At 26.5% G+C, this 21,813-nt stretch overlaps 1 protein-coding gene across 4 annotated transcripts in view; it reads right to left on the bottom strand.

Moving 5' to 3' along the window:
- Positions 1-224: 224 nt before the first annotated feature.
- LOC136086772 (small glutamine-rich tetratricopeptide repeat-containing protein beta-like) overlaps positions 225-21,813 on the bottom strand; it is a 146,301-nt gene continuing 124,712 nt past the window's right edge. For 2 of the 4 annotated variants that reach the window (XM_065809253.1, XM_065809254.1), the window contains exons 12-14: positions 18,501-18,534; positions 18,050-18,087; positions 7,298-7,458 (exon numbers count right to left, since the gene is read on the bottom strand). In XM_065809253.1, coding sequence (XP_065665325.1) covers positions 7,314-7,458; positions 18,050-18,087; positions 18,501-18,534 — 217 coding nt within the window. In that variant the 3' untranslated portion in view covers positions 7,298-7,313. Of the gene's footprint in view, positions 605-7,297; positions 7,459-18,049; positions 18,088-18,500; positions 18,535-21,813 lie in introns of those variants that run through there. The other 2 variants (XM_065809255.1, XM_065809256.1) reach the window with 2 other exon arrangements.

The raw sequence follows: 21,813 nt of genomic DNA on the forward strand, positions 1-21,813 counted from the left end.
ACATGGGATTTAAATAATAGAATTGTTTCTTGCTAATAAATATTTAAATGAAGATTAGTTACTTATATTAGTTTAAACAGCAAAACAAGCCAGTTAAAAATGGGAAGACTTAAATCTGATAGATTTTTAACAAAAAAAAAAAAAAAATTATAAAAATTGTAAATTATTTTTTCTTAAAAAAAAATACAATTACGAACGTTTTATATAAAAAATACAAAGAATCTAATTTTTATATGCCAACACCCTCCCAAAAATCTCATAAAATTACAATATGATTTCAAATCGGTTAGTAAAACAATTCCAATTATATTTTATAAAAAACGACACATAATCTAAAATTGGGCTTAAAGTAAAACTTTAACAATAATTTTTAAAGTATCCCTACCCCACTACTTGGAAAAATATTAGAAATATTTATTACATTAAATTGCTGGGACAAACAATTAGAATAACCATTTATATATATATATATATATATATATATATATATATATATATATATATATATATATATATGGATGTAGATGAACTTGTGGAAATGGAGCAAATAGACTTGCAACTATTAGGATTCTGCTGAAAAATTTGCTCAATCAATGATAATGTTCTACAAAATAAAAACACAAAAATAAAAACTTTTAAAAAGAAATCAAGCTGAATAAAATGAAATGAAAAAAAAAATGAAATATAGAATTTAGTTTGTAGGTATATAAAACTTTACAAAACTATAAAAGTTATTTAATATCATTTTTCCGCTATGAAATATATATATACTAAGAATGAATTAAGTTATGTTAAAGAAATCAAACCAAAAAAAAAAAAACAATGAGAATGAATTACAGAAGAAGTATGAGTTGAACTAAATTAAAGTTACTTTTAAAAGTCAGGGTTAGGGTTAGGGTTTTAAAAGTAAACTAAACTTTAATCACAATTATTTCGACATAAGCAATTTTTTTAAATATATTATTAAAGTTTAGATATGTTGATGAAATTTGATCTAGACCAAGATATACAAAGCTTTTAGAGTATAAGATAAGTTTGCATTTTTATTAGAAACTTTTCTAATTTTAATAAAGCCAAGAGAAAAAAATTAAAAGTTAAGTTTTAAAAAGATTATGAATTTTAATCTGGGTATAAATCTGATAAAAAATATTTAAAGGAATACAACATGATAATGCAAAAGCTTATTATTTAACTAAATTAAAAGAACTTTATACATTATATTTTAAAATCATTTTATAATTTATATAGGTAATTTTGCATGAAAAGTAAACAAAACTTTTTAATCTATTGTTAACAAAATAAGAATGACAACTTCTAAATGAAACCTATGGTTAACTCAAAACTATTACGAGATACAAAACGAAATACAAGAAAATTATCAAGAAAGTTTTATTTATATAACGGCTAAGTAAAGAAGAAAAAGAAAATGTGAAAAAAAGTAAAACAGATTTTCAAGTTAGGTTTTTTTGTTAAAAAATAGCTTATTATAAGATGAACCTATATTAATAAAATTAAGTTTTATATTTTTTTTATCTTTCAAAAAATACTTTTCATTCGGTGGTAGGTCTTCGCAAATGGCGGTCGCATTTTTTTAACGGTAAAAAAAAAAAAAAAAAAAAAATAAAGAAAAGATAAATATAAATAATAAAGATAAAACCAAATTATAATAACAAGTAAAAAATTATTTATTTTACATGTATAAATAATTCGTTAATTATCTAAAAATCATTTTTAAACAACGCACACAATAAAAAGTCATACAAAAAAGAAAGAAAAGAAAGAATTAAAAAAAAAGAAAAGAAGACTTATTAGACTTGAGTAAAGATAAAAAAAAAAAAGAAAACAAAAGAACGAAAGTGAAGTAAACAAATATAATTTATTAAAATTATAAAAATTAAAAAGCATATAAAATTAAATAGTTTTTAAAATATAAAAATTAAAAAGTAAAGAAAAAAACAAACACGAATTAAGCAAACAAAGAAAAAAGAAAGACGAAAGAAGAAAAAGCAATAGTGGAACTAGAAGATTGTAGTGAAATTTATGAAAAATTTAGTTTTTTTTATTTTATAATATGCTTTTAATTTAATAAAATTATTCTTGTCATTATTTTTTGGTTTATTTTTCATTATTATTATTATTTTTAATTTATTGTTTATTATTACATATTAACTTTTTATTATTATTATTATTATTATAATTATTATAATTATTATATATCTATATAGTTTGTTACTTTAGTTTAACTTATTAACTTAAAATAGAAGTATAAACTTAATAATTTATTATTATGTATTTTTACTTATTATAACAAGAATATTTTAATTAGAGAGCCTATATACTCAGAGAGCGGACATACGGAAAACGGCAGCCATGTTTTTGCCAAATTAGCGCGCGACAAATGAATTTAAATAAAAACAACTGTATAACCCAATATTTTAAAGGAATATTTGTTTTAAAAATTTGAATATTTTATGTTTTTCTTAGCAGTTTTTTAATAAAATTATTTATTAAACAAAAATTTATTTGGCAAATAAATAAATTCTTTAAAAAAAAACGTCAAAAAACTACTTGTAATTTATAAGTTACTTAACAAAAGTTTAGACCTGACAAAAGTTTTACAATTTTTTCTATTAATTAGTTTTAGTTGAATCTATTCTTTCAAAGCCAATGCTTGTATTATCATATCTTGCTGCCAAGTTCAAAATTATATTTTTACTTCATTTTTATTCCTAAAGGCCAAATATTACAGGTCTGAATTTTTTAAACCTGTTTTCAAGCTTTAATCAAAACTAATGAGAATTAGGATTAAAGCTGAACTTTTAATTTTTGTATCAGTTTTAATTTGTTCATCAATTGACTTTCTCTTAGAGTATAGAATTACCATTCTTTTAGGTAAAAAGTTATGCCAAAAAATGATCTGAATAATAATTCTATTTAAAAAAAAAAGCAAAGTTTGTGTTATTAGCAGAAAATAAACTTCCCACATTATGCTGTTTGTATGTAGCAAACATTGTATAATCAGCATTTACTCTATTTTTTAAAATATTGTGATTTAAAGCAAATTAGGAAAATCCTTTAGTTTTCTTCAACTCTAGAACTCGTATATATTAAAAAAATTACATTAAAATACATTATAAAATAGTAGTTTGCTCAGTATTACTCAAGATTAAACTTGACGCTTTAGCCAAATCTTTGAGTAAAACAATGTGCTCTTTTTTGTGTGGATTTGTGGACTTTACTATTAACTAAGTCAAGAAAACACAATAAAAATCGATGATCATTATTTGGTATCGTAACTGCAGTTTGATAATGTAATATTTTTAAGAGTTAAGCAAAACAAATAAGTTTCAAGTCATTTTTGTATTGAAAAGCTGAGGAGTTACTTGTTTTGTAAACATACCAGTTATAAATATTTTTTTAGAAGTTTTGGGTAAATCGCAATTTCATATAAAGTTTTTTTTTCAAGAAGAATATTTGGTTGTTGACAAAATAACACCAGATGCAAAAAGTTTCCACCTTAGTTTTCTACTCAGGCTCAATACATGTAATCGAATAGTACCTCTATAATTTCATTGAAAAAAGCTTTTGTTTCATTGTAAATTTAGTGATTTTCTATACTAAAAGCCATAGGAAGGTTTCGTGATTTTATAAGTGTAAACCATTTATCAATAATTCAGTTAAATCAAGCAGTTGTGAGTACGGAATCATCTTTTTTTATTTGCAATAAATTTCAATCCACAACTTTCATTATAATTCATTACAATATAATACTCTTGATACTTTTGTTTTGTTAAAATGTTTTTTATCAAGATGCTAAACTTATAAGTAAACATATTTAGAATGTCAACATGTGCAGGAATGTTAATCTATAACTGGTGATAGAAGTATATATATTTTTTGAATTCCAGCTGTAATCATGAAAGGTTTGTTACATGAGATAGATGTTTTTATATTCTTCAATAAATGAAGTACACTTGCTAACAAATCAATAACTTGAGTCACATGGATGTAGATTTAAACTGGAAAAAGTATAACTTTAAATGCAGCTTGTGCTAAAAAATCTTCACATTGACTGGTTATTTGCACCTTTATAAACAGAACTTTCACTAAAATAATATTTTACAGTTTATTTTCATCTCGTAGATATTCCTCTAAGCATAAAAACTAAAGTATTGTTAGCTTGGTAATAAATTATGGCCTTAACATTATAGTATAATGTTAAGGTAATCTAACAATTCCATAGTATGAGCTTGATATGTATCATAGTTACCACTTTCAGTTATTGACATGACATCAGTAGTTAAAGCACATTCTTTTTCATGAATTTTTATTACATTCACATCAGTTTTCATAAACTTTTACAAATATTTAACAAAAATTTAGTAGCAAGTTCACTCGCAGTTAGTGTTTTTTGGCAAAAACATGGCGTCAAAAGCCATCAAAATCGAACATCCAATCAAAAACGATCACACGTATGTCCGCTCTCTGAGTATATAGGCTCTCTAATTTTAATTATTCATAATATTTTATTATTTTAATACAATTTATTTTATACTTATAAACTATAATTTAACTAATTATAACTTATTTTTAATATATATTTACGTTATTATTCCCAAATTTTATTAATAGTATTTTTTTCATTATTTATTTAAATTGCTAACTAGATATTATTTTTATTTTATCAGTTATTAAAAGAATTATAATTATATTATTTATAAATACTATTATTATTTTTTAATACTTTCGGTTACATTGATGTTCACATTACTATTTGTTTCCTTATTTTACTTTATTCAATCATTTTATTTTATAAACTGTGCTACTTAAATGTCTACTCAATGCAAAGATTGTTTCAAGAAATTTAACACAAACCATCACAACCTTCAACATAATCATTGCCTAAATCTTTTTCATAAAAAATGCTGTCGTCTGATGATATGGATTTTAGGATAATGAAAAACTCTAATACGTCTTTGTTCTGTATTTCATGTAGAAAATTTATTTTTCCATTTAGTTCTTCATCTGATAAGGAGCTGCATCTACAAAAAATAAATGATAAAGTGATTCATATTAATGAACTCTCAAACAACAAATCATCTTTTCCAAACACCAGAGAGTCTAACCTTAATAATGAACTTAATGACTTCATTTCCCATTAACTTAATAGCAACAATGACAATGACGTAAACCTCAAAGAAAACCCTATTAATTGTAAGTATATGGACATAATACTTCAACTCTGCTGACATCGACAAAAATAATTTTTCTATTTCTCATTTAAATATTGCTTCTCTTATTAGAAATTTTGACGAATTAAACTCACTTTTATCTCTTATTTACCATGAATTCAGTATATTGACATAACTGAAACTAAACTAAAAATTGACATCCTACCAACTATCTCATTAAATCTTACCGGATATGTTTATGAGCACACTCCAACAAAATCTTATTTTGGAAGAGCTTTATATATCTAATACATTAATTTATAAACCTCAAAACGATCTTAATGTTTAAACCAAAGTTTTTAGAATCTGTGTTTGTGGAAATCACTTTTCCTAAAAAATCAAACATCATAATTGGCTGTATTTATCGCCACTCTAATATGGATATTTTAGAATTTGTTAAATCATATTTAATTCCACTTTTTGAAAAGCTATCTATGGAAAAAAACAAAACACCTTTTTTAATGGGCAATTTTAATGTCGATCTCTTTTTAGCAAACTTAGATAATTTTGTCTCAAGTTTTTAGACACCATAGCTTTAAATAACTTTCTTACCTTTATTTCATTGCCGACAAGAATCAAGAATCACTCAAAAACTCTAACTGATAACATACTTTCTAATGCAACTTCTACAAATATTTTTGCTAGTAATTTTACTTCTACAGTATCAGATCATTTACCCAAGTTTAAATAATCCATTATATAAAACCAAAATTAATCCTCGTAAAAGCTGCTTTTTTTGTTGGAATTTTAAAAAAATAAATTGCGAGAAATTATGTTGTGATTTCTCAAAAATTAGCTGGACTAATGAAATCAATGTCGACGAAGGTAAGACTAATAAGTCATTTAACGAGTTTTTCACAACTTTCAATTCTCTTTAAGATAAACATGCACCGTTAAAAAAAAGTCAACAACCGCTGTTTATCAAGGGATCTCAAACCTTGGAAAATACAAGAAATCTTGACTTCAATTAAAAGACAAAATAAAATATTTAACAAATATCTTAAACAAAGAATCCTAATAACAAAGTCAATCTAGAAAAATTTTATAAAACATATTGAAACTTACTTGTTACTCTAACCCCTCGTAGTAAAAAGAACCATTACTCTAGTAACTTTTTACTTAATAGCATTGCTTGTTTACAACGCGTATTTATTAGAATAATGACGTTTTCACCAATGAGATCTGATTTTTGACAAAAATTCTCTGAACTAAAAATCCTTAAACTCCATGATCTTGTAAAGTTTTTAAACTGTCTTTTTGTGTTCGACTTTCTCCAAAATAAACTACCAAACTCTTTTTTAAATTTTTTTATTAAAACAAATGAAATTCACAATCATCACACCAGGAATACAAAAAATAGTAAGCTATACTCTTCTTTTTGTCAACACAATTAAATGTGGTAAGTTTTCCATAAAACAATATTTTCCCAATAGAACCAGTGTATTCCTGCATTAATATAAAAGTCTGAAAAAAATATCTCCTTGTTACAGATTATTTACTGCTCAACAGAATTCAATTTAAAAATATATTGTTGAAGTGTATTTCTTCATAATTTCTTTCTGTACTGATGTTGTCTTTGATATATAATTTCTTAAACAAACCAGTGGTTTGATTTTTGCTTTATTTATTATTTACCTATATTTTATTTATTTATTATTGTATTATTATTATTTATTATTGTATTTTTATTGGTACATTTTATGTTATTATCATATTTAATTGTTATCTATGACATGTACATACAGTTTATATTGTATTATAATTGTTCTTAATATTATTAATACTTTATTGTTATTATTATTATTATTATTATTTTGTATTATTACTATAATTATTACATACATCATTATTATTTGTTTAACAATCTTTTCTTTTTCTTTCTATCTTATTTATATTTTTATGTATTTTAGGTGTCACTCCATTGACTAGTTTATAACTATATGAGTGACACCTAAACAAATTCTATTAATTTACGATGAGCATTTGTAAATTTTTATTGATATGGTTAAAAATAAAAAATAAAGTAAAATATTAAATATAATGTAGTCAAGTAAGCAAAACATACGCATTCATTACTTTTTCTCAATCTAAATCAGGAGGAATTATAACGTTGGTAGGAAGTTGTGATGAAATTTTTTGTGTACTTAAAGTCGTTGGTGCAGTTTGAAAAGTTGGCGGAATCATAGTTAAAGATGAAGCTGCAGCTTCTTCATTTAGAGCATCAACCCTAAAATAAAAATAAAATCATTAAATCATCTGTGAAAATAGAAATAACCAATTAAAATCTGTTTGTTTTTAAGCCATTTGTAAAACTAGATTTATTTTTATACACTAAAAGCAGTTTGCTTTTTTGAATGTAATAAAATTTAAAGACTCAGAAGTAGTTCAAACACACTCACACACACACAAGTGTAATATTTTCTCCGATTGTTTACTGTTGTACATAACATAACGTTTTCTTAACAGTGTAAATTGTCATATATTCTTTTATAAGGTTATAGCAATTTTGATGATCAGTTTTTCCTGAGTATTCCCTGATTTTCTCTTGTTTTCAAGTATTTATTCCCAGAGTTTAGAAGATTATAAAATATCGATTTTCCTAGATAATGTTGAAGTATATAATACTACCACAATTAAAGCTGTGGCTTAGTCTTTTTTTTACAAGTCAAAAGTCTCTTTCAAGTCTTTTGAAAAGCAAATCAAGATGAAGTGAAACGTTTAAAAAAAAGATTTGAAAAACAAGAGACTTGTACCTTGACTTAAACTTTAAGTCTAGTAAAAAATTATTGGCGTCAAAGTCAAGGTCGAGTTACAAGCAATGACGTATAAATAACTAGATGCGAGACTGAAACTAAAAGATAAAGCCAGCGTCCGCTATCTTGCAATACTACAAAATTCTGATAAGCTATAAGTATATGCATCATTTTTACTGAACCTAAGCTTTAAAAAAGATTTTAAATGTTAAATTTAAAACTTTTTTTAAAGAGTAAGAGCAACTATTAACTGTTAAAAATGCCAAAATCTGCAAAAAACTAAAACAAGGCATGCCACTTCACAGATATGATGAAATACTAATACTAACCAGGGTCGTCCCGACAAGATCCTAATGGGAGGAGGGGATGACATATTTGAGTAAGGCCTAAAAAGTTGTTTTGACGGTAAAGATCTTTTTTTCTTTTTTAAAAAATTCTTTTTATCAGTTTACATTTGCCAACTACCAACTACAAAACCAATTTTGCCAACTTCAGTGTCCAAATTTGCCAATTGAATAGTTGTTTTGGGGGCACCCCAGGTCTCAAAGCAGATATGGATGGAAAATATCAACCTAATCTTTTCATAGAGCTACAGATCATAACAATATTAGTAAAAAATGGTAAATAAATCAAGTAGAAAATTTATAAATTAAGTAGAAAATTTAGCATTCTTGATTTGCATGCGTAATTATTTCAAATTTTTCTAGTAGGCATAGTATGCATTTTTTTGAAATATTGTTTGTTGCAGGCGCTGTTTTAAGGATGGACCAATTCAGTATAAAATCATCAAAATTTTTTTCTTTTAATTCCCACATATACTTTGACAGCATGGTGTCTTTTGAATACTTTTTATTTTTGAAAGATTGCTTATGATTAGCAAAACGTTTTTTTCCATTCACCCTCTGGTATGCCAATATATTGTTTATCAGGTACATTCTTAGAGGAAACAACACATTTCTATGCCGCATTTTTTGATAAACAACTTCCACTCATTGGACAATTGCTTATTTGTTTACAATTACAATTTTCTGTAGTTTTTTCATTTAGGATTTTTTTTTTATTTAACAAAGCATTATTGTGACCTTTTATAATTCTTTCCATATTTTTTGTGCAACTGTAGCTAACTTTAATTGCATTTCGAATAAAAATTTTATGTAATTTATTAGAGGGCGGGAAATGCTTATCGACCAATTTTAAAAACATTTTTCCTATGTTAGTGGAAACATTTTTGCTATATGGGGTTTGAACCAAATTACATTTGTAGTTCTATTTTGTTTATTTGTATTCTTTTTTTCAGGGTCAAATTTTAGTTCAAAATTTTCAAAACCACTTTTTTTCAGGGCATCTTCAAATATTCGTTTAGAGGAATTGAATACATTTTTATTAGAGGAGTTTTGTTTTAGTCTGTTATTAATTGAAATCAGGATTTGTTTTAGAATTTGGAGTGGATGATTTGAGTTAATATTAATATACAATAATTCATCGTTTGGTTTTTTGAAAGGCTTATATGAATTTTCAGAAAGCAATACAAGGTTTATTTTTAAAGCAATACTTTGCGCTTCTAAATTAATTTAGAAGCGCAAAGTATTGCTAAAAAAATAAACCTTGATAACAGAATCGAATCAACTGCCCCTGCCCAAGCCTTCGTAACACTAAAAGACCATAGTCCAAATTTTCAAAACAAACTTTCTTGTAGGTTATTGGTTTCCTCAAAATGTTAGATTGGACATGTGAGCAAAATTAAATTAAACAAAATTAATAATATTCTTAGAAACAAATTAAATTTACAACAGTGGAAAAATACCACTGATGTTATAAATTGGTTCTCTATAATCGAAAATAAAAATGACTGTACATTTATTCAATTTGACATTAATTATTTTTACCCCTCAATAACCGCTAATATTTTAGATAAGACAATTAAAATCCTGATGACACAATCCGTATAATAAAACATTGTAGAATTACCTTACTTTATTTTGATAAGGGAACTTCGAAAAAGAAAAACATACATGACTGATTTGATGTAATAATGGGCAGTTATGACGGAGCAGAAATTTGTGAATTTGTTGGACTATATATTTTAGGTTTGTTAAGTAAAATAATCAATATAAAAGATTTAGGCCTTTATTGCAACAATGGTTTAATAGTAATGCGTAGAAGATCAGGTCCACAGCTTGATAAAATTAGAAAAGATATTATAAAAATTTTTAAAAATATTGGCTTTCAAATCGAATTAAACATAAATTTAAAAATGGTGAATTTTCTTGATGTCACATTTAACCTCTCTCAAAATTCATATAAGCCTTTCAAAAAACCAAACGATGAATTATTGTATATTAATATCAACTCAAATCATCCACTCCAAATTCTAAAACAAATCCTGATTTCAATTAATAACAGACTAAACCAAAACTCCTCTAATAAAAATGTATTCAATTCCTCTAAACGAATATTTGAAGATGCCCTGAAAAAAAGTGGTTTTGAAAATTTTGAACTAAAATTTGACCCTGAAAAAAAGAATACAAAAAAACAAAATAGAACTACAAATGTAATTTGGTTCAAACCCCATATAGCAAAAATGTTTCCACTAACATAGGAAAAATGTTTTTAAAATTGGTCGATAAGCATTTCCCGCCCTCTAATAAATTACATAAAATTTTTATTCGAAATGCAATTAAAGTTAGCTACAGTTGCACAAAAAATATGGAAAGAATAATAAAAGGTCACAATAATGCTTTGTTAAACAAAAAAAAAATCCTAAATAAAAAAACTACAGAAAATTGTAATTGTAAACAAAAAAGCAATTGTCCAATGAGTGGAAGTTGTGTATCAAAAAATGTGGCATAGAAATGTGTTGTTTCCTCTAAGAATGTACCTGATAAACAATATATTGGCATACCAGAGGGTGAATGGAAAAAAACGCTTTGCCAATCATAAGCAATCTTTCAAAAATAAAAAGTATTCAAAAGACACCATGCTGTCAAAGTATATATGGGAATTAAAAGAAAAAAATTTTGATGATTTTATACTGAATTGGTCCATCCTTAAAACAGCGCCTGCAACAAACAATATTTCAAAAAAATGAATGCTATGCCTACAAGAAAAATTTGAAATAATTAGGCATGCAAATCAAGAATGCTTATTAAAGAAAAAATCAGAATTAGTTTCTAAATGTAGGCACGAAAATAAGTTTGTCCTAAAATACTATAAAAATAAATGAGTTCAAATAATATTTACATTAAACACCCTTTTTGAAAAATATTTTGCAAAAAGCCTAAGTAATCATTACTAAAGAATTCTTTTTATAATAGTGTCAGCAAATTCCACAAATGTGTGAAATTTACAGTAATTAGGACATTTGTGACTTCCTGTAATTAAATTGTTGGTATAAATAGAAATTTTATTAATTTGATCAATCATTTCTGATAAATCTTTCTTGATGGAACACAGTTCATAATAAAAAAAATTTTTGTCAAGTGATTTTTTACTAATACATGTATATATATATATATATATATATATATATATATATATATATAAATATATATATATATATATATATATATATAAATATATATATATATATATATATATATATATATATATATATATATATATATATATATATATATATATATATATATATAAATATGTATATATTTTTATACATATAGCTAAAAAGAAGAGCTGTTATATGTAAATACTTATTGTCACAAAAAGTCATAAAAGAAGATGTTTAGTTACAAATGTCCAATTAAATATACAATAACATACTCAAGATATAATATATAAAGAATACATATAATATTTAAATATGTAAACATTTAAATAAGAAGATATAATGCTTAAAAAAAATTTTGTTTTTCGTAAACAAAAATTACCAGTCTTTTTTTATTAAGGTATGCTGTATTTTTTTAATGTTAAGAGAATGTTTTTTTTGACCTGAACTAATCATTTACTTTTTCAAATTCAATGTTCATGTCAGAATATAGTTGATAAGTATTGCTGTTAGGTAAAACAAACTTGTATCACATTCAATGATAATATCATTAAGGGACTAATGCATTATTAAAATGCATTAGTCACTAAATGCATTAATAAAATCATTAATGTAAATTAAAAATAAGAGCTTTCCTAGGATCGATCTTAGAGGCACTCCAAATAGAATATTCAGCATGAAGGTATATTTATTATAATAATAGTTATAATAGCAGTTAGTATCAGCAACTATACCTCACTTGTATTGAAGCCTTTTGTAAAACATAATAAAATGTATAATAGAATAAAAATTTTTCATGTCTGTTTTATAAGAGGTTTTAATACAAGTGAGTTATAAATGCATTAAAACGTATTACACAGTTGTTTTTTAACAACTTTTTAACTGAATGTTTACATGCTTTATAAATTTTTAGGTTTCCATTAAAAGATGAAAATAGAAGCAACTTGTGCAAAGGTTTATTACAAGTGAGGCATAACTGCATTACAGCTCATTAGATGAAAATAACATAAACGAGCCAGAACATTAGATATAGCTTATTGAATCACATAACGAACAGCTTCAGAAAAAAAATATCAACTGTTTACAACAAAAGTTGCGTTGCAAATCAAGGAGGATTAAATATTTATCTCAGGTTATTAAATCTTTTAAAGACAAAAAATGGATTTGTCAATAAGCAACAAATTTTTTAATTGAAAATTTCTCAGGACTTACAGCTAAAATATTTACAGATGAAATTAAAAACCTAAATAAAATACCAACAAACAGAATTGTTCAGAAGAGGCTTTAACTGTTCATTTTTATTTCAATTCGTGCTTAAGAATATTACTGTACAGTTTTCAAGTTGTCTGCATAAAGTTCATTGCCCAATCGGACATCATCTGTGACTTATTACCTTGGTTTTAATAATGCAGTGCTTGATGAATTGAAAGTGTGTGCTAAAAGTATTGTAATGTATTGGGATGCAGCTTTAATAATGGGTTTGAAAGTTATATTTAAAAGTTGCTGATGAAACATTGAGCTCATCAGTTGTGGATGAAATAGAACTTTTAATGAAGCGTAATTTGAAAGGGTTTGAGGATGTAAAAGGTGCGTGTTTTTGATCGTTTATTTGACATGACGAACTCTAAAAATGCATTTGCAAAAAATTTAAGTAATCATTTAAGCTCAGCAATAGTAAATACTAAATGCCTGCATTTAGTACAGTATTGCATATCTGCTGCTCAACGTATAGATTGTGGCGAAAATGGTCCTTCATTGGCTTCACATTGACGTAAAACATGTGCTATTAGACTTGTTACAAATGCAATAAGTATGCTGAGCTTAGCTCTTGATCTTTTTAACCGTGCATTTGAACCATTAAATTATTTATTAACTTATAAGTAATTAAAGGACCACCTTGAGCTAACTTTTGCTTGCACCCGAGGAATGCAAGCAAAAACGGATTTAATAATAATCCAGATGTTGTGCAGTTTAAATTTTTAAAAAGGTGCTTCCTAAAACACAATAGTAATGCTCCAAACAGAAATGCAAATTGCTTAATTTTAATTTGTACATGTACTGACCTCCAACTTTTCAATCTGAAATGGTTCCGTAGAAGAACTTCAGGGTCTATTGTTCGTAATTTGTTACACCGTATTGAGTGCACAATTTGTGCCCAAGCATAAAGAACAACTGGAATTATGACTTTAGTCAATGAACACCTTAGCTATGATAATACATTTCAAATCAAAAACAGATACAGTTTTATTGCGCATAAAAAAAAGGATGGAGAGATTTTTCCATCGGGTGTTGTCAAAATTGTTGAAACTTGTGAAAAAGGCTTTTGAAGATAACCTATGTGGATCAAGTAAAACTAAAAATCTGCCAAGCATAACATCAATGTTTCTTTCTTGTTTTTTAGGGTAATTTTGGCCTTATGTTAATATTTTTCCAACGCTGGATGATCACTTTGACCATTATCATTGCTATGAGGACTAACATGTGGTGCAGCTCTAAATAAAAACTTGGTAATGAAAGAGAATAAAATAGTTACAATTGAAAGTTGCATAATAAAAAAACATAAAAGCATGTGTTAAATGATCCAAAACAATTAAAGTTTGATTTGAATTGAACAAAACTTGTTTGCACGTTTGCTCTATTTTTTGAAATTTTGGAAAGTAAAGGAGCCAAAGTTTTGATCCATGAAGTAAATAACAAATATACTGCCAAATATGCCTCAACATTTAGACGTTCAAAAACTTCATATATTGTATGATAAAGTAATGGAAGGGTTGGAAAAAAAATTTCCTTAAGATTTTCTAAATGTAACATGAGTTTTATAACAGATCTCTGGTCAAGGCGAAAAAATAATTCCTCTATGCGGCTTAAAGTTCACTACATTAGTTCAGTTTTTTTTCTCATTGCTTACTCTAATAATTATTGCTTATTTAAACTTAAATGAAGAAGTCCACCGAGCCTGCATTAATGAAAATGGCAGCAACATCGTTTTAGCTGCCAAAGAAAGTGATGAAATTAATTCAGAACTGCGCTGCAATGATCACACAATCCAGCTAGTTATTCTTAAAGCCATCAAAAATTCAGTTGAACTTTCTAAAATAATGAAAAACTGTACAGATTTAGCATCACACACACAATAAAATGTACTCTCTCTAACCTAGCTTTAGGATGCTTGTGAAGAAATTAGAATTAAGACCAGTATATTGATTATCCCATGTAAAACACAATGGAATTCTGAGTACATATGCATAAAGTTAGTCCTCGAATTTGAAGATGCAATCAAAACACTTGAAAAAGCCAAAGAAAGGTTTGAAAGGTCATGCCTCTTAGATGATCAATAGAAATCATTACTATATAGTCTTCCAGTCGTAAAAAAATTCACAATATATCTGTAACCTATTCGGCCTATAAAAGAACAACAATCCAAGATGTCATACCTGATTTCTGATTTAAATGCACTAATATATATATATATATATATATATATATATACAAATACAAACATATATATATATATATATATATATATATATATATATATATATATATATATATATATATATATATATATATATACAAACATATATATATATACAAACATATATATATATATATATATATATATATATATATATATATATATATATTTATATATATCTTATAATATATATAAAGGGCAATGTGTGTGTGTTTGTTTGTTTGTTCTCTATAGAAATCCAAACCGCCGGACCGATCGCGATGAAATTTGGCATGGGGGTAGTCCTCAAGGGGGAGAAGTTTCTTAGCTGGGTTTTGACCCCGTACCCCGACCCCCGGGGTCAGAGCGGCCCAAAAATGGGATCCAGTGTGGCTCTGCAGCCTCAGCCGTGCAATTTGGCAAAACCTAAAAGCTTCCTACCTGTGGAGGAGTGTCAGAACACTTCATTTGACAGCAAACATGAGGGTAAAGTTGTCTGGTGATCTGTCAGCAGGAGCCTTTTCCAATCAGCTCCTTGCCTTGGGCAATGGTGAGGCACCAGTTGATGTGCAGACAGGGCTCATTAAATTCCCTGCCAACTTTTGCACACTGGTGGATTCTGCAGAGGAACTCATTGTCAAGGTGTTTCCCAACATCCAGCAGAGTTTCACCAGACATGACTGGATCTGTGAGAGAGCTATTCTGGCTCCCAAAAATGAGTCTGTTACCAAGATCAATATGCAGATCCAGAAAATGCTCCCAGGCAATGAAAAGTCCTACAACTCCATTGACATGGTTATGGACCCCAGTGAAGCTGTCAACTATCCAACAGAATTTCTGAACTCTTTAGAACCATCTGGATGTCCTCCTCACATTCTTCACCTGAAAGTTGGAGCACCAATCATTCTCCTTCGCAACCTCGACAGTCCCAAGCTCTGCAATGGAACTCGACTCATCATCAAAGCTATCCTTTCAAACTTGATTGAAGCAACTATACTGACTGGATGTGGCAAAGGTGAGAATGTCTTCATTCCAAGGATTCCAATGATTCCCAATGACCTCCCATTCAGTTTCAAGCGCCTCCAGTTTCCAGTCAGGCTGGCTTTTGCCATGACCATTAACAAAGCGCAGGGACAGTCACTCAAAGTGGCTGGCATCAATTTGGAACAGCCCTGCTTTTCTCACGGCCAGCTCTATGTTGCATGCTCCAGAGTTGGATCTCCACGAAATCTTTTCATTTTGACTCCAGAAAAAAAAACCAAGAACATTGTCTATCAGAAGGCTCTTCAGTGAAAGAAATCCTCTTTAAAGAAGTCCTATTAAAAGAAAACAATAACAATCCAATGTGAAGAAATTACCCATGATTTAACTTTTGTAACATGTTCAACTTTTTTTTCCAGTGTGAGAGAACAATTTAGTTGAAAAATTTGAGTAAATGTTCTTTTGGAAATTCTTAATTTGTTGTTTTTAAGTGGAAAATAAACAAAATGTCTTTTTCTTCCTTAATGTCTTTCAGTTATTTCATAGCTTCAACCAACAGAGTCACATTTTGTGGGATTATTGTGCAACACTAAAAAATATTGCACAATCTTACTGTGCATAGCCCAAAATTAGTATAACAAAGTTCCAGATGCTCATTTACTTTTAAATATTGGCCCGGGCAATGCCGGGTAACTCCAGCTAGTATATATATATATATATATATATATGCATATGCAAACATACATATGCATATGCAAACATATATATATATATATATATACATATATATATATATATATATACATATATATATATATATATATATATATATATATATATATATATATATATATATATATATATATATATATATATATATATATATATATATATATAATTAGTAAAAAACACTTATCTAACTTTTATCTTCTACTCGGAGTTTCACCAATGCTGGATCATCAGGAAGGCTTACTGTTGATCCAGCAAAGGTGAAACTCCGAGTAGAAGATAAAAGTTAGATAAGTGTTTTTTACTAATTAATTATTGCTCTGTTCTTTAAGAACATTGAGCACTCTATTTGTAAAATACACTAACATAATTTACATATATATATATATATATATATATATATATATATATATAAATATGTAATAATGATTACAAAATAATTTGTAGAAAAGACTGGTAAAGAAATTGATTCAATTTTAATAAAGGAAATATAAAAAATATGACAAATATTGGAAATGGACAGATAAGACAAATATAGGATATTAGAGTATTAAAAGAAAAAATTAGATTAAATTATTTTACAATATAAACTCAGTAGAACTTATAATTTTCACCAGAATATTTTTATAGAGAAAATTAAAAAAAAAAAAAACTGTTTAACAAACTGCTGACTTTTAAAATATATTTATCAGCAATAGCTATGTTGATAAAATATGAGTAGAGAACAACATATAAGAAGTTTTTCTTAAATACTTGAAACTTTGCCAGTTGTTATTTAGCAAAAAAATAAAATATAAAAAATTATGTTATAAGATCACAGAAACTTTTCAAATCAAAGTCATATTAAAAATATGTTGATGGGTATAAACGTGAATACGCAACAAATTATAGTTAAAGTAAAAAAAGAACTTTTTAGTGAAGTAGGAAAATAGTATTTTAAATTTTGATTTTTTCTTATGAGAATTGTTATTTTCCTGAGTAGTTAAAGTGGTTGTTGTAGTTTGAGCAGTAGGTGTAATCATAGTTAAATATTAGCCCCACTCATTTGTTTACCAATCCTACAAAAAAAATGGAATCTTAAAACTATCTGTTAAATTATAAATGAACGACTAAAGTCTTTTTTGCTTCTAAGTTACTGTCTAAACTTAATATATTTTTACACACAAAAAGCAGTTTGGATTTTAAAATGTAATAAAATCTGAAGACTCAAAAGTAGTTCAAACACGCTTAAACGCAAGCACACATGGACATTCAGACATGTACACGCACACACAAAATAAAAATGTTTAAAAATTTGTTCGATTAAAAATAATTTTGTTTTATAAATGATTTTGTTTTGTTTTTTTTAAAAAAAAAAATGGTTCAAAAAGTTTTTTAAATGCTAAATAAGAATACATACATGTTTATGATTTCAGGGCTTTGCAGAATACTCTGAATCTAAAAGAGTTTTTATAAAATCATAATTTAAATAACTAGTCAAAAAAACATAATTAATAAATTGTATTTTCAGATGAACAAAAAAAATATTTTCGTTTATACGCCATATTTTAAAGTTAAAATGTTTTAAAATAATATTTAAAACTTTAAAAATAATACCAGTTAAATTCTTAAATAAATAATAGTTTATCATTATAAAAATGCACTTTTTTCAAAAAAGAACAGAGCAATATTAAGTTAGTAGAAAAATACTGATTAACTTTTTTTATTTTACACTAAACTTTATCAATAAATAAATATCTGAAATGCATGCATACATCATTACTAATAAAAAAATAAATTAAAAAAAAAATAAAAAATTTGAAGAGTGCATTTCTACAAGTTTTGAGACTTTTCGAAAACAAACTTGCTACCAGTTCAGGCATCTGCTCAAACAATGAAAAAGAGCTAAAAAAAAAATACACAGAACTATTACAACTATTAAAGGAAAACAGATGGATTAAACGAAATTTAAGGGAAGACTAATAAAAGATTATTAAATTCATTTTTTATTTAAGCAAAATAATAAAAAACAATTTTATTATTCATAAAATAAGTTATAAAAGAAGCCTGGAAAAAGTTGATGGAAGTATGATAAAGGACAGAAAAAAAAAAAGGACAAATGTTTGATATGGACAAAAAACTTAGAGCGATGCATAGGATTGAAAAAAATCAGGGCAAAATATTCTGCTATATATAATTCATTTTATTTTTTTCTCGGTCTTCACCTATCTATTTTTAGAGAAATTATAGAAAAATGATTTATAAAAGTGGATTTATAGAATTTTACTATGTTAAAAATGTATTTATTGTATTATAAGTATTTTCAGTACTCTGCTATAGCAAGAACTATATACTATATATACAATATATATAGGGGAGACTGGGGCAAGATGACTATGTAAACAATTCAAGTTGTTTATTACTTTATTTTAAACGATAGTAAAGTTAATATTAGATAAACTGTTTGATTAACCATGCGTAGCATAAAATATCTTACAATTTAATTGTGTAATTGAAGGAAATAAAGAATAATTTCATTTTTCAATCACATCAAATTTTCATCTTGCCCTAGTACCGGGGTAAGATGATTTTGACCTTGGGGCAAGATAACAACACTAAAAAACAAGTTAAACACATTTTTTTTTATTATGTTACATTGTTTAATAAATGATAAGTTTTGCAGCTAACAATAGTCACAAATAAATGTGCCATTTTCAAAATTGGAATATTCCTCATGCCACCACTCTTGGCATTTACAGCACTGGATCCATTCTTTTGTTGGAGAGTCACAATATTACTCTTCGCAGGCAGGACATTTTATAACTACACCCATTGAAATTGATGCGACTGGACTGTTTGACCTGGCCTGTATAGACTTAGGCCTGCAGAAATTTAGTTTTAGTTTTTTTACTGCCTGTTTAGCTTCACAAGCTGAACAGATATTAAAAAAATGCTAAATTAATGCTAAATTAACTTCAGTTTATATGCTTTTTTCTCTTTATCTTGCTTGTTTTCGGTTGTCTAAACAAGAAGTTAAGTAAAATAAAGCATCCTAACTCAAATTACGTTTTATTTAAGAGAGCTTTTTAACTTTTACACTGTTGTTAAACAAACGGCCATTAAGAGAGAATGCATTGTTTTGTTTGTGCTGCCACCAATTAGGAAGCTAAAAAATTGGGATTTTTTTTATCTTGTCCCGCTCTCCATCCTTCTTTGGTCTCCGCAATATATATACATATATATATTGTGGAGACCGGAGAAAGATTATATATAATATATATATATTATATATATATATATATATATATATATATATATATATATATATATATATATATATATTGCAGAGACCGGAGAAAGAATTTATATAATATAAATATAAATACATATATATATATATATATATATATATATATATATATATATATATATATATATATATATATATATATATATATATATATATGTATATATATATGTATATATATATATCTATATATATATATATATATATATATATATATATATATATATATATATATATATATATATATATATATATATCATATATATATATATATATATATATATATATATATATATATATATATATATATATATATATATATATATATTTATATATATATATATATATTTATATATATATATTTGAGCAATTCCATGACCGTCTCACAAAAAATGATAAAATTAAACCAACTCAATATAGATAATACTATATATCAGTAGAAAGCTCTACTTCTCTTTCAGAAAATATATAGCTTACTATGGAATGTCGCTATTATAAAAAATAATATGGGCTGAAACAGAAGGTAAAAGTAGGGGTTTTTGCTATAATTTAATTCATTTTTAATCGCCAAACTTCAATTGAACCTATAAAAAATTCAAAAACTGTCTTGCTAATTGCAATCGAGCTTTTAGCTGCACTAATCATTCCTACTTATGATAAAAACATACTTATTGCCAGACGAATTCAGAATACCATTTGTTTTAATCAAATGCTATTACCACTATTGTCGCGTTGTGACATGTCATGCTGTGACAATTAGGGTACCAATAGTTTTATTTCTAAGACTACCAGTAAAACTTAGGGTTTCAAAAATCCAGCGCAATGAGAACTCAATCTAGTACATCTAAATAAATACTAACATGTTTAAAAAAATAATTAGCTCAAGTTATTTTTAGAATCTTTTTCTGTCACGGCGTGACAATTTTTTAACAACATTTAAAACAAAATTTAAAACTGCTAAACTGAAACCACAATTTAGTTTTTATCAACTTTAAGGATCCATATTATTTAGTGGCTTACTTTACATTTTCTACAAAAAGTACAAATTATAGGTATGTTTTGCAAAGGCAACATTTGGAGGATGAATGCTCAGTTATCCTTGAGGCTCTCTTTTGAGATACATAGAGCCTCTCTAAGGGATAACTGTAACTCCATTGAGCCTTAGATGTAACACGTGCATCTCCATAACTAATGTGTTGTCTTTTTTTTAATCTTTCAAGGGTTTAACATGGCTCTTATTAATGCTGAGCGTCAAAAGAAATATCGTGAAAGGCAGTTAGAAAAGTTTGGCAAAAAGTAGTTAAAGAAAAAGAATCAAAAAAGAGAAAAAGAAAGAAGACTCACTAATTTGGAGGCTGAACGAGAAAAAGAAAGGCAGCGAAAGAGAAAGAGCAGACAAAAAATAGCAGAATCAAAATCTGTAGCTGTTACATCACCCCCTTACAAATCTGCAAGCACTGTTGGAAAAGCTGTTAAGAGAGCCGAGCCAGCACTACCAAAATCACCCAGAAAGAGGGCTAAAGTTGTACAAAAACTTTTAACAAAAATGAATGAAATCCCAAGCTCAGAAAAAATACTTAGTAAAAATGCATTAGATGCTTTAACTGTAAAATTGGTTCTTGATTTTTATCAGCGTGATAATATATCCTGTCAAGCACCCGGTAAAAGAGACACCATTGTGGTGAGATTAAAGAACAAGAAAGAAACTGTGCAAAAACGTCATATGTATATGAATGTTAATGAAACTTATGCTGTTTTTAAAAGTAATTATCCTGAAGAATCAGTCGGAAAATCAAAGTTTGCTAGTTTACGCCCACCACATGTGCTTTTGTCTAGTTCAATGTGAAGAAACGTTTGTTGTTGTCAACAGCATCAAA

The sequence above is a fragment of the Hydra vulgaris genome, chromosome 11, assembly GCF_038396675.1.
Source record: "Hydra vulgaris chromosome 11, alternate assembly HydraT2T_AEP".
Classification (NCBI taxonomy): Eukaryota; Metazoa; Cnidaria; class Hydrozoa; order Anthoathecata; family Hydridae; genus Hydra; species Hydra vulgaris.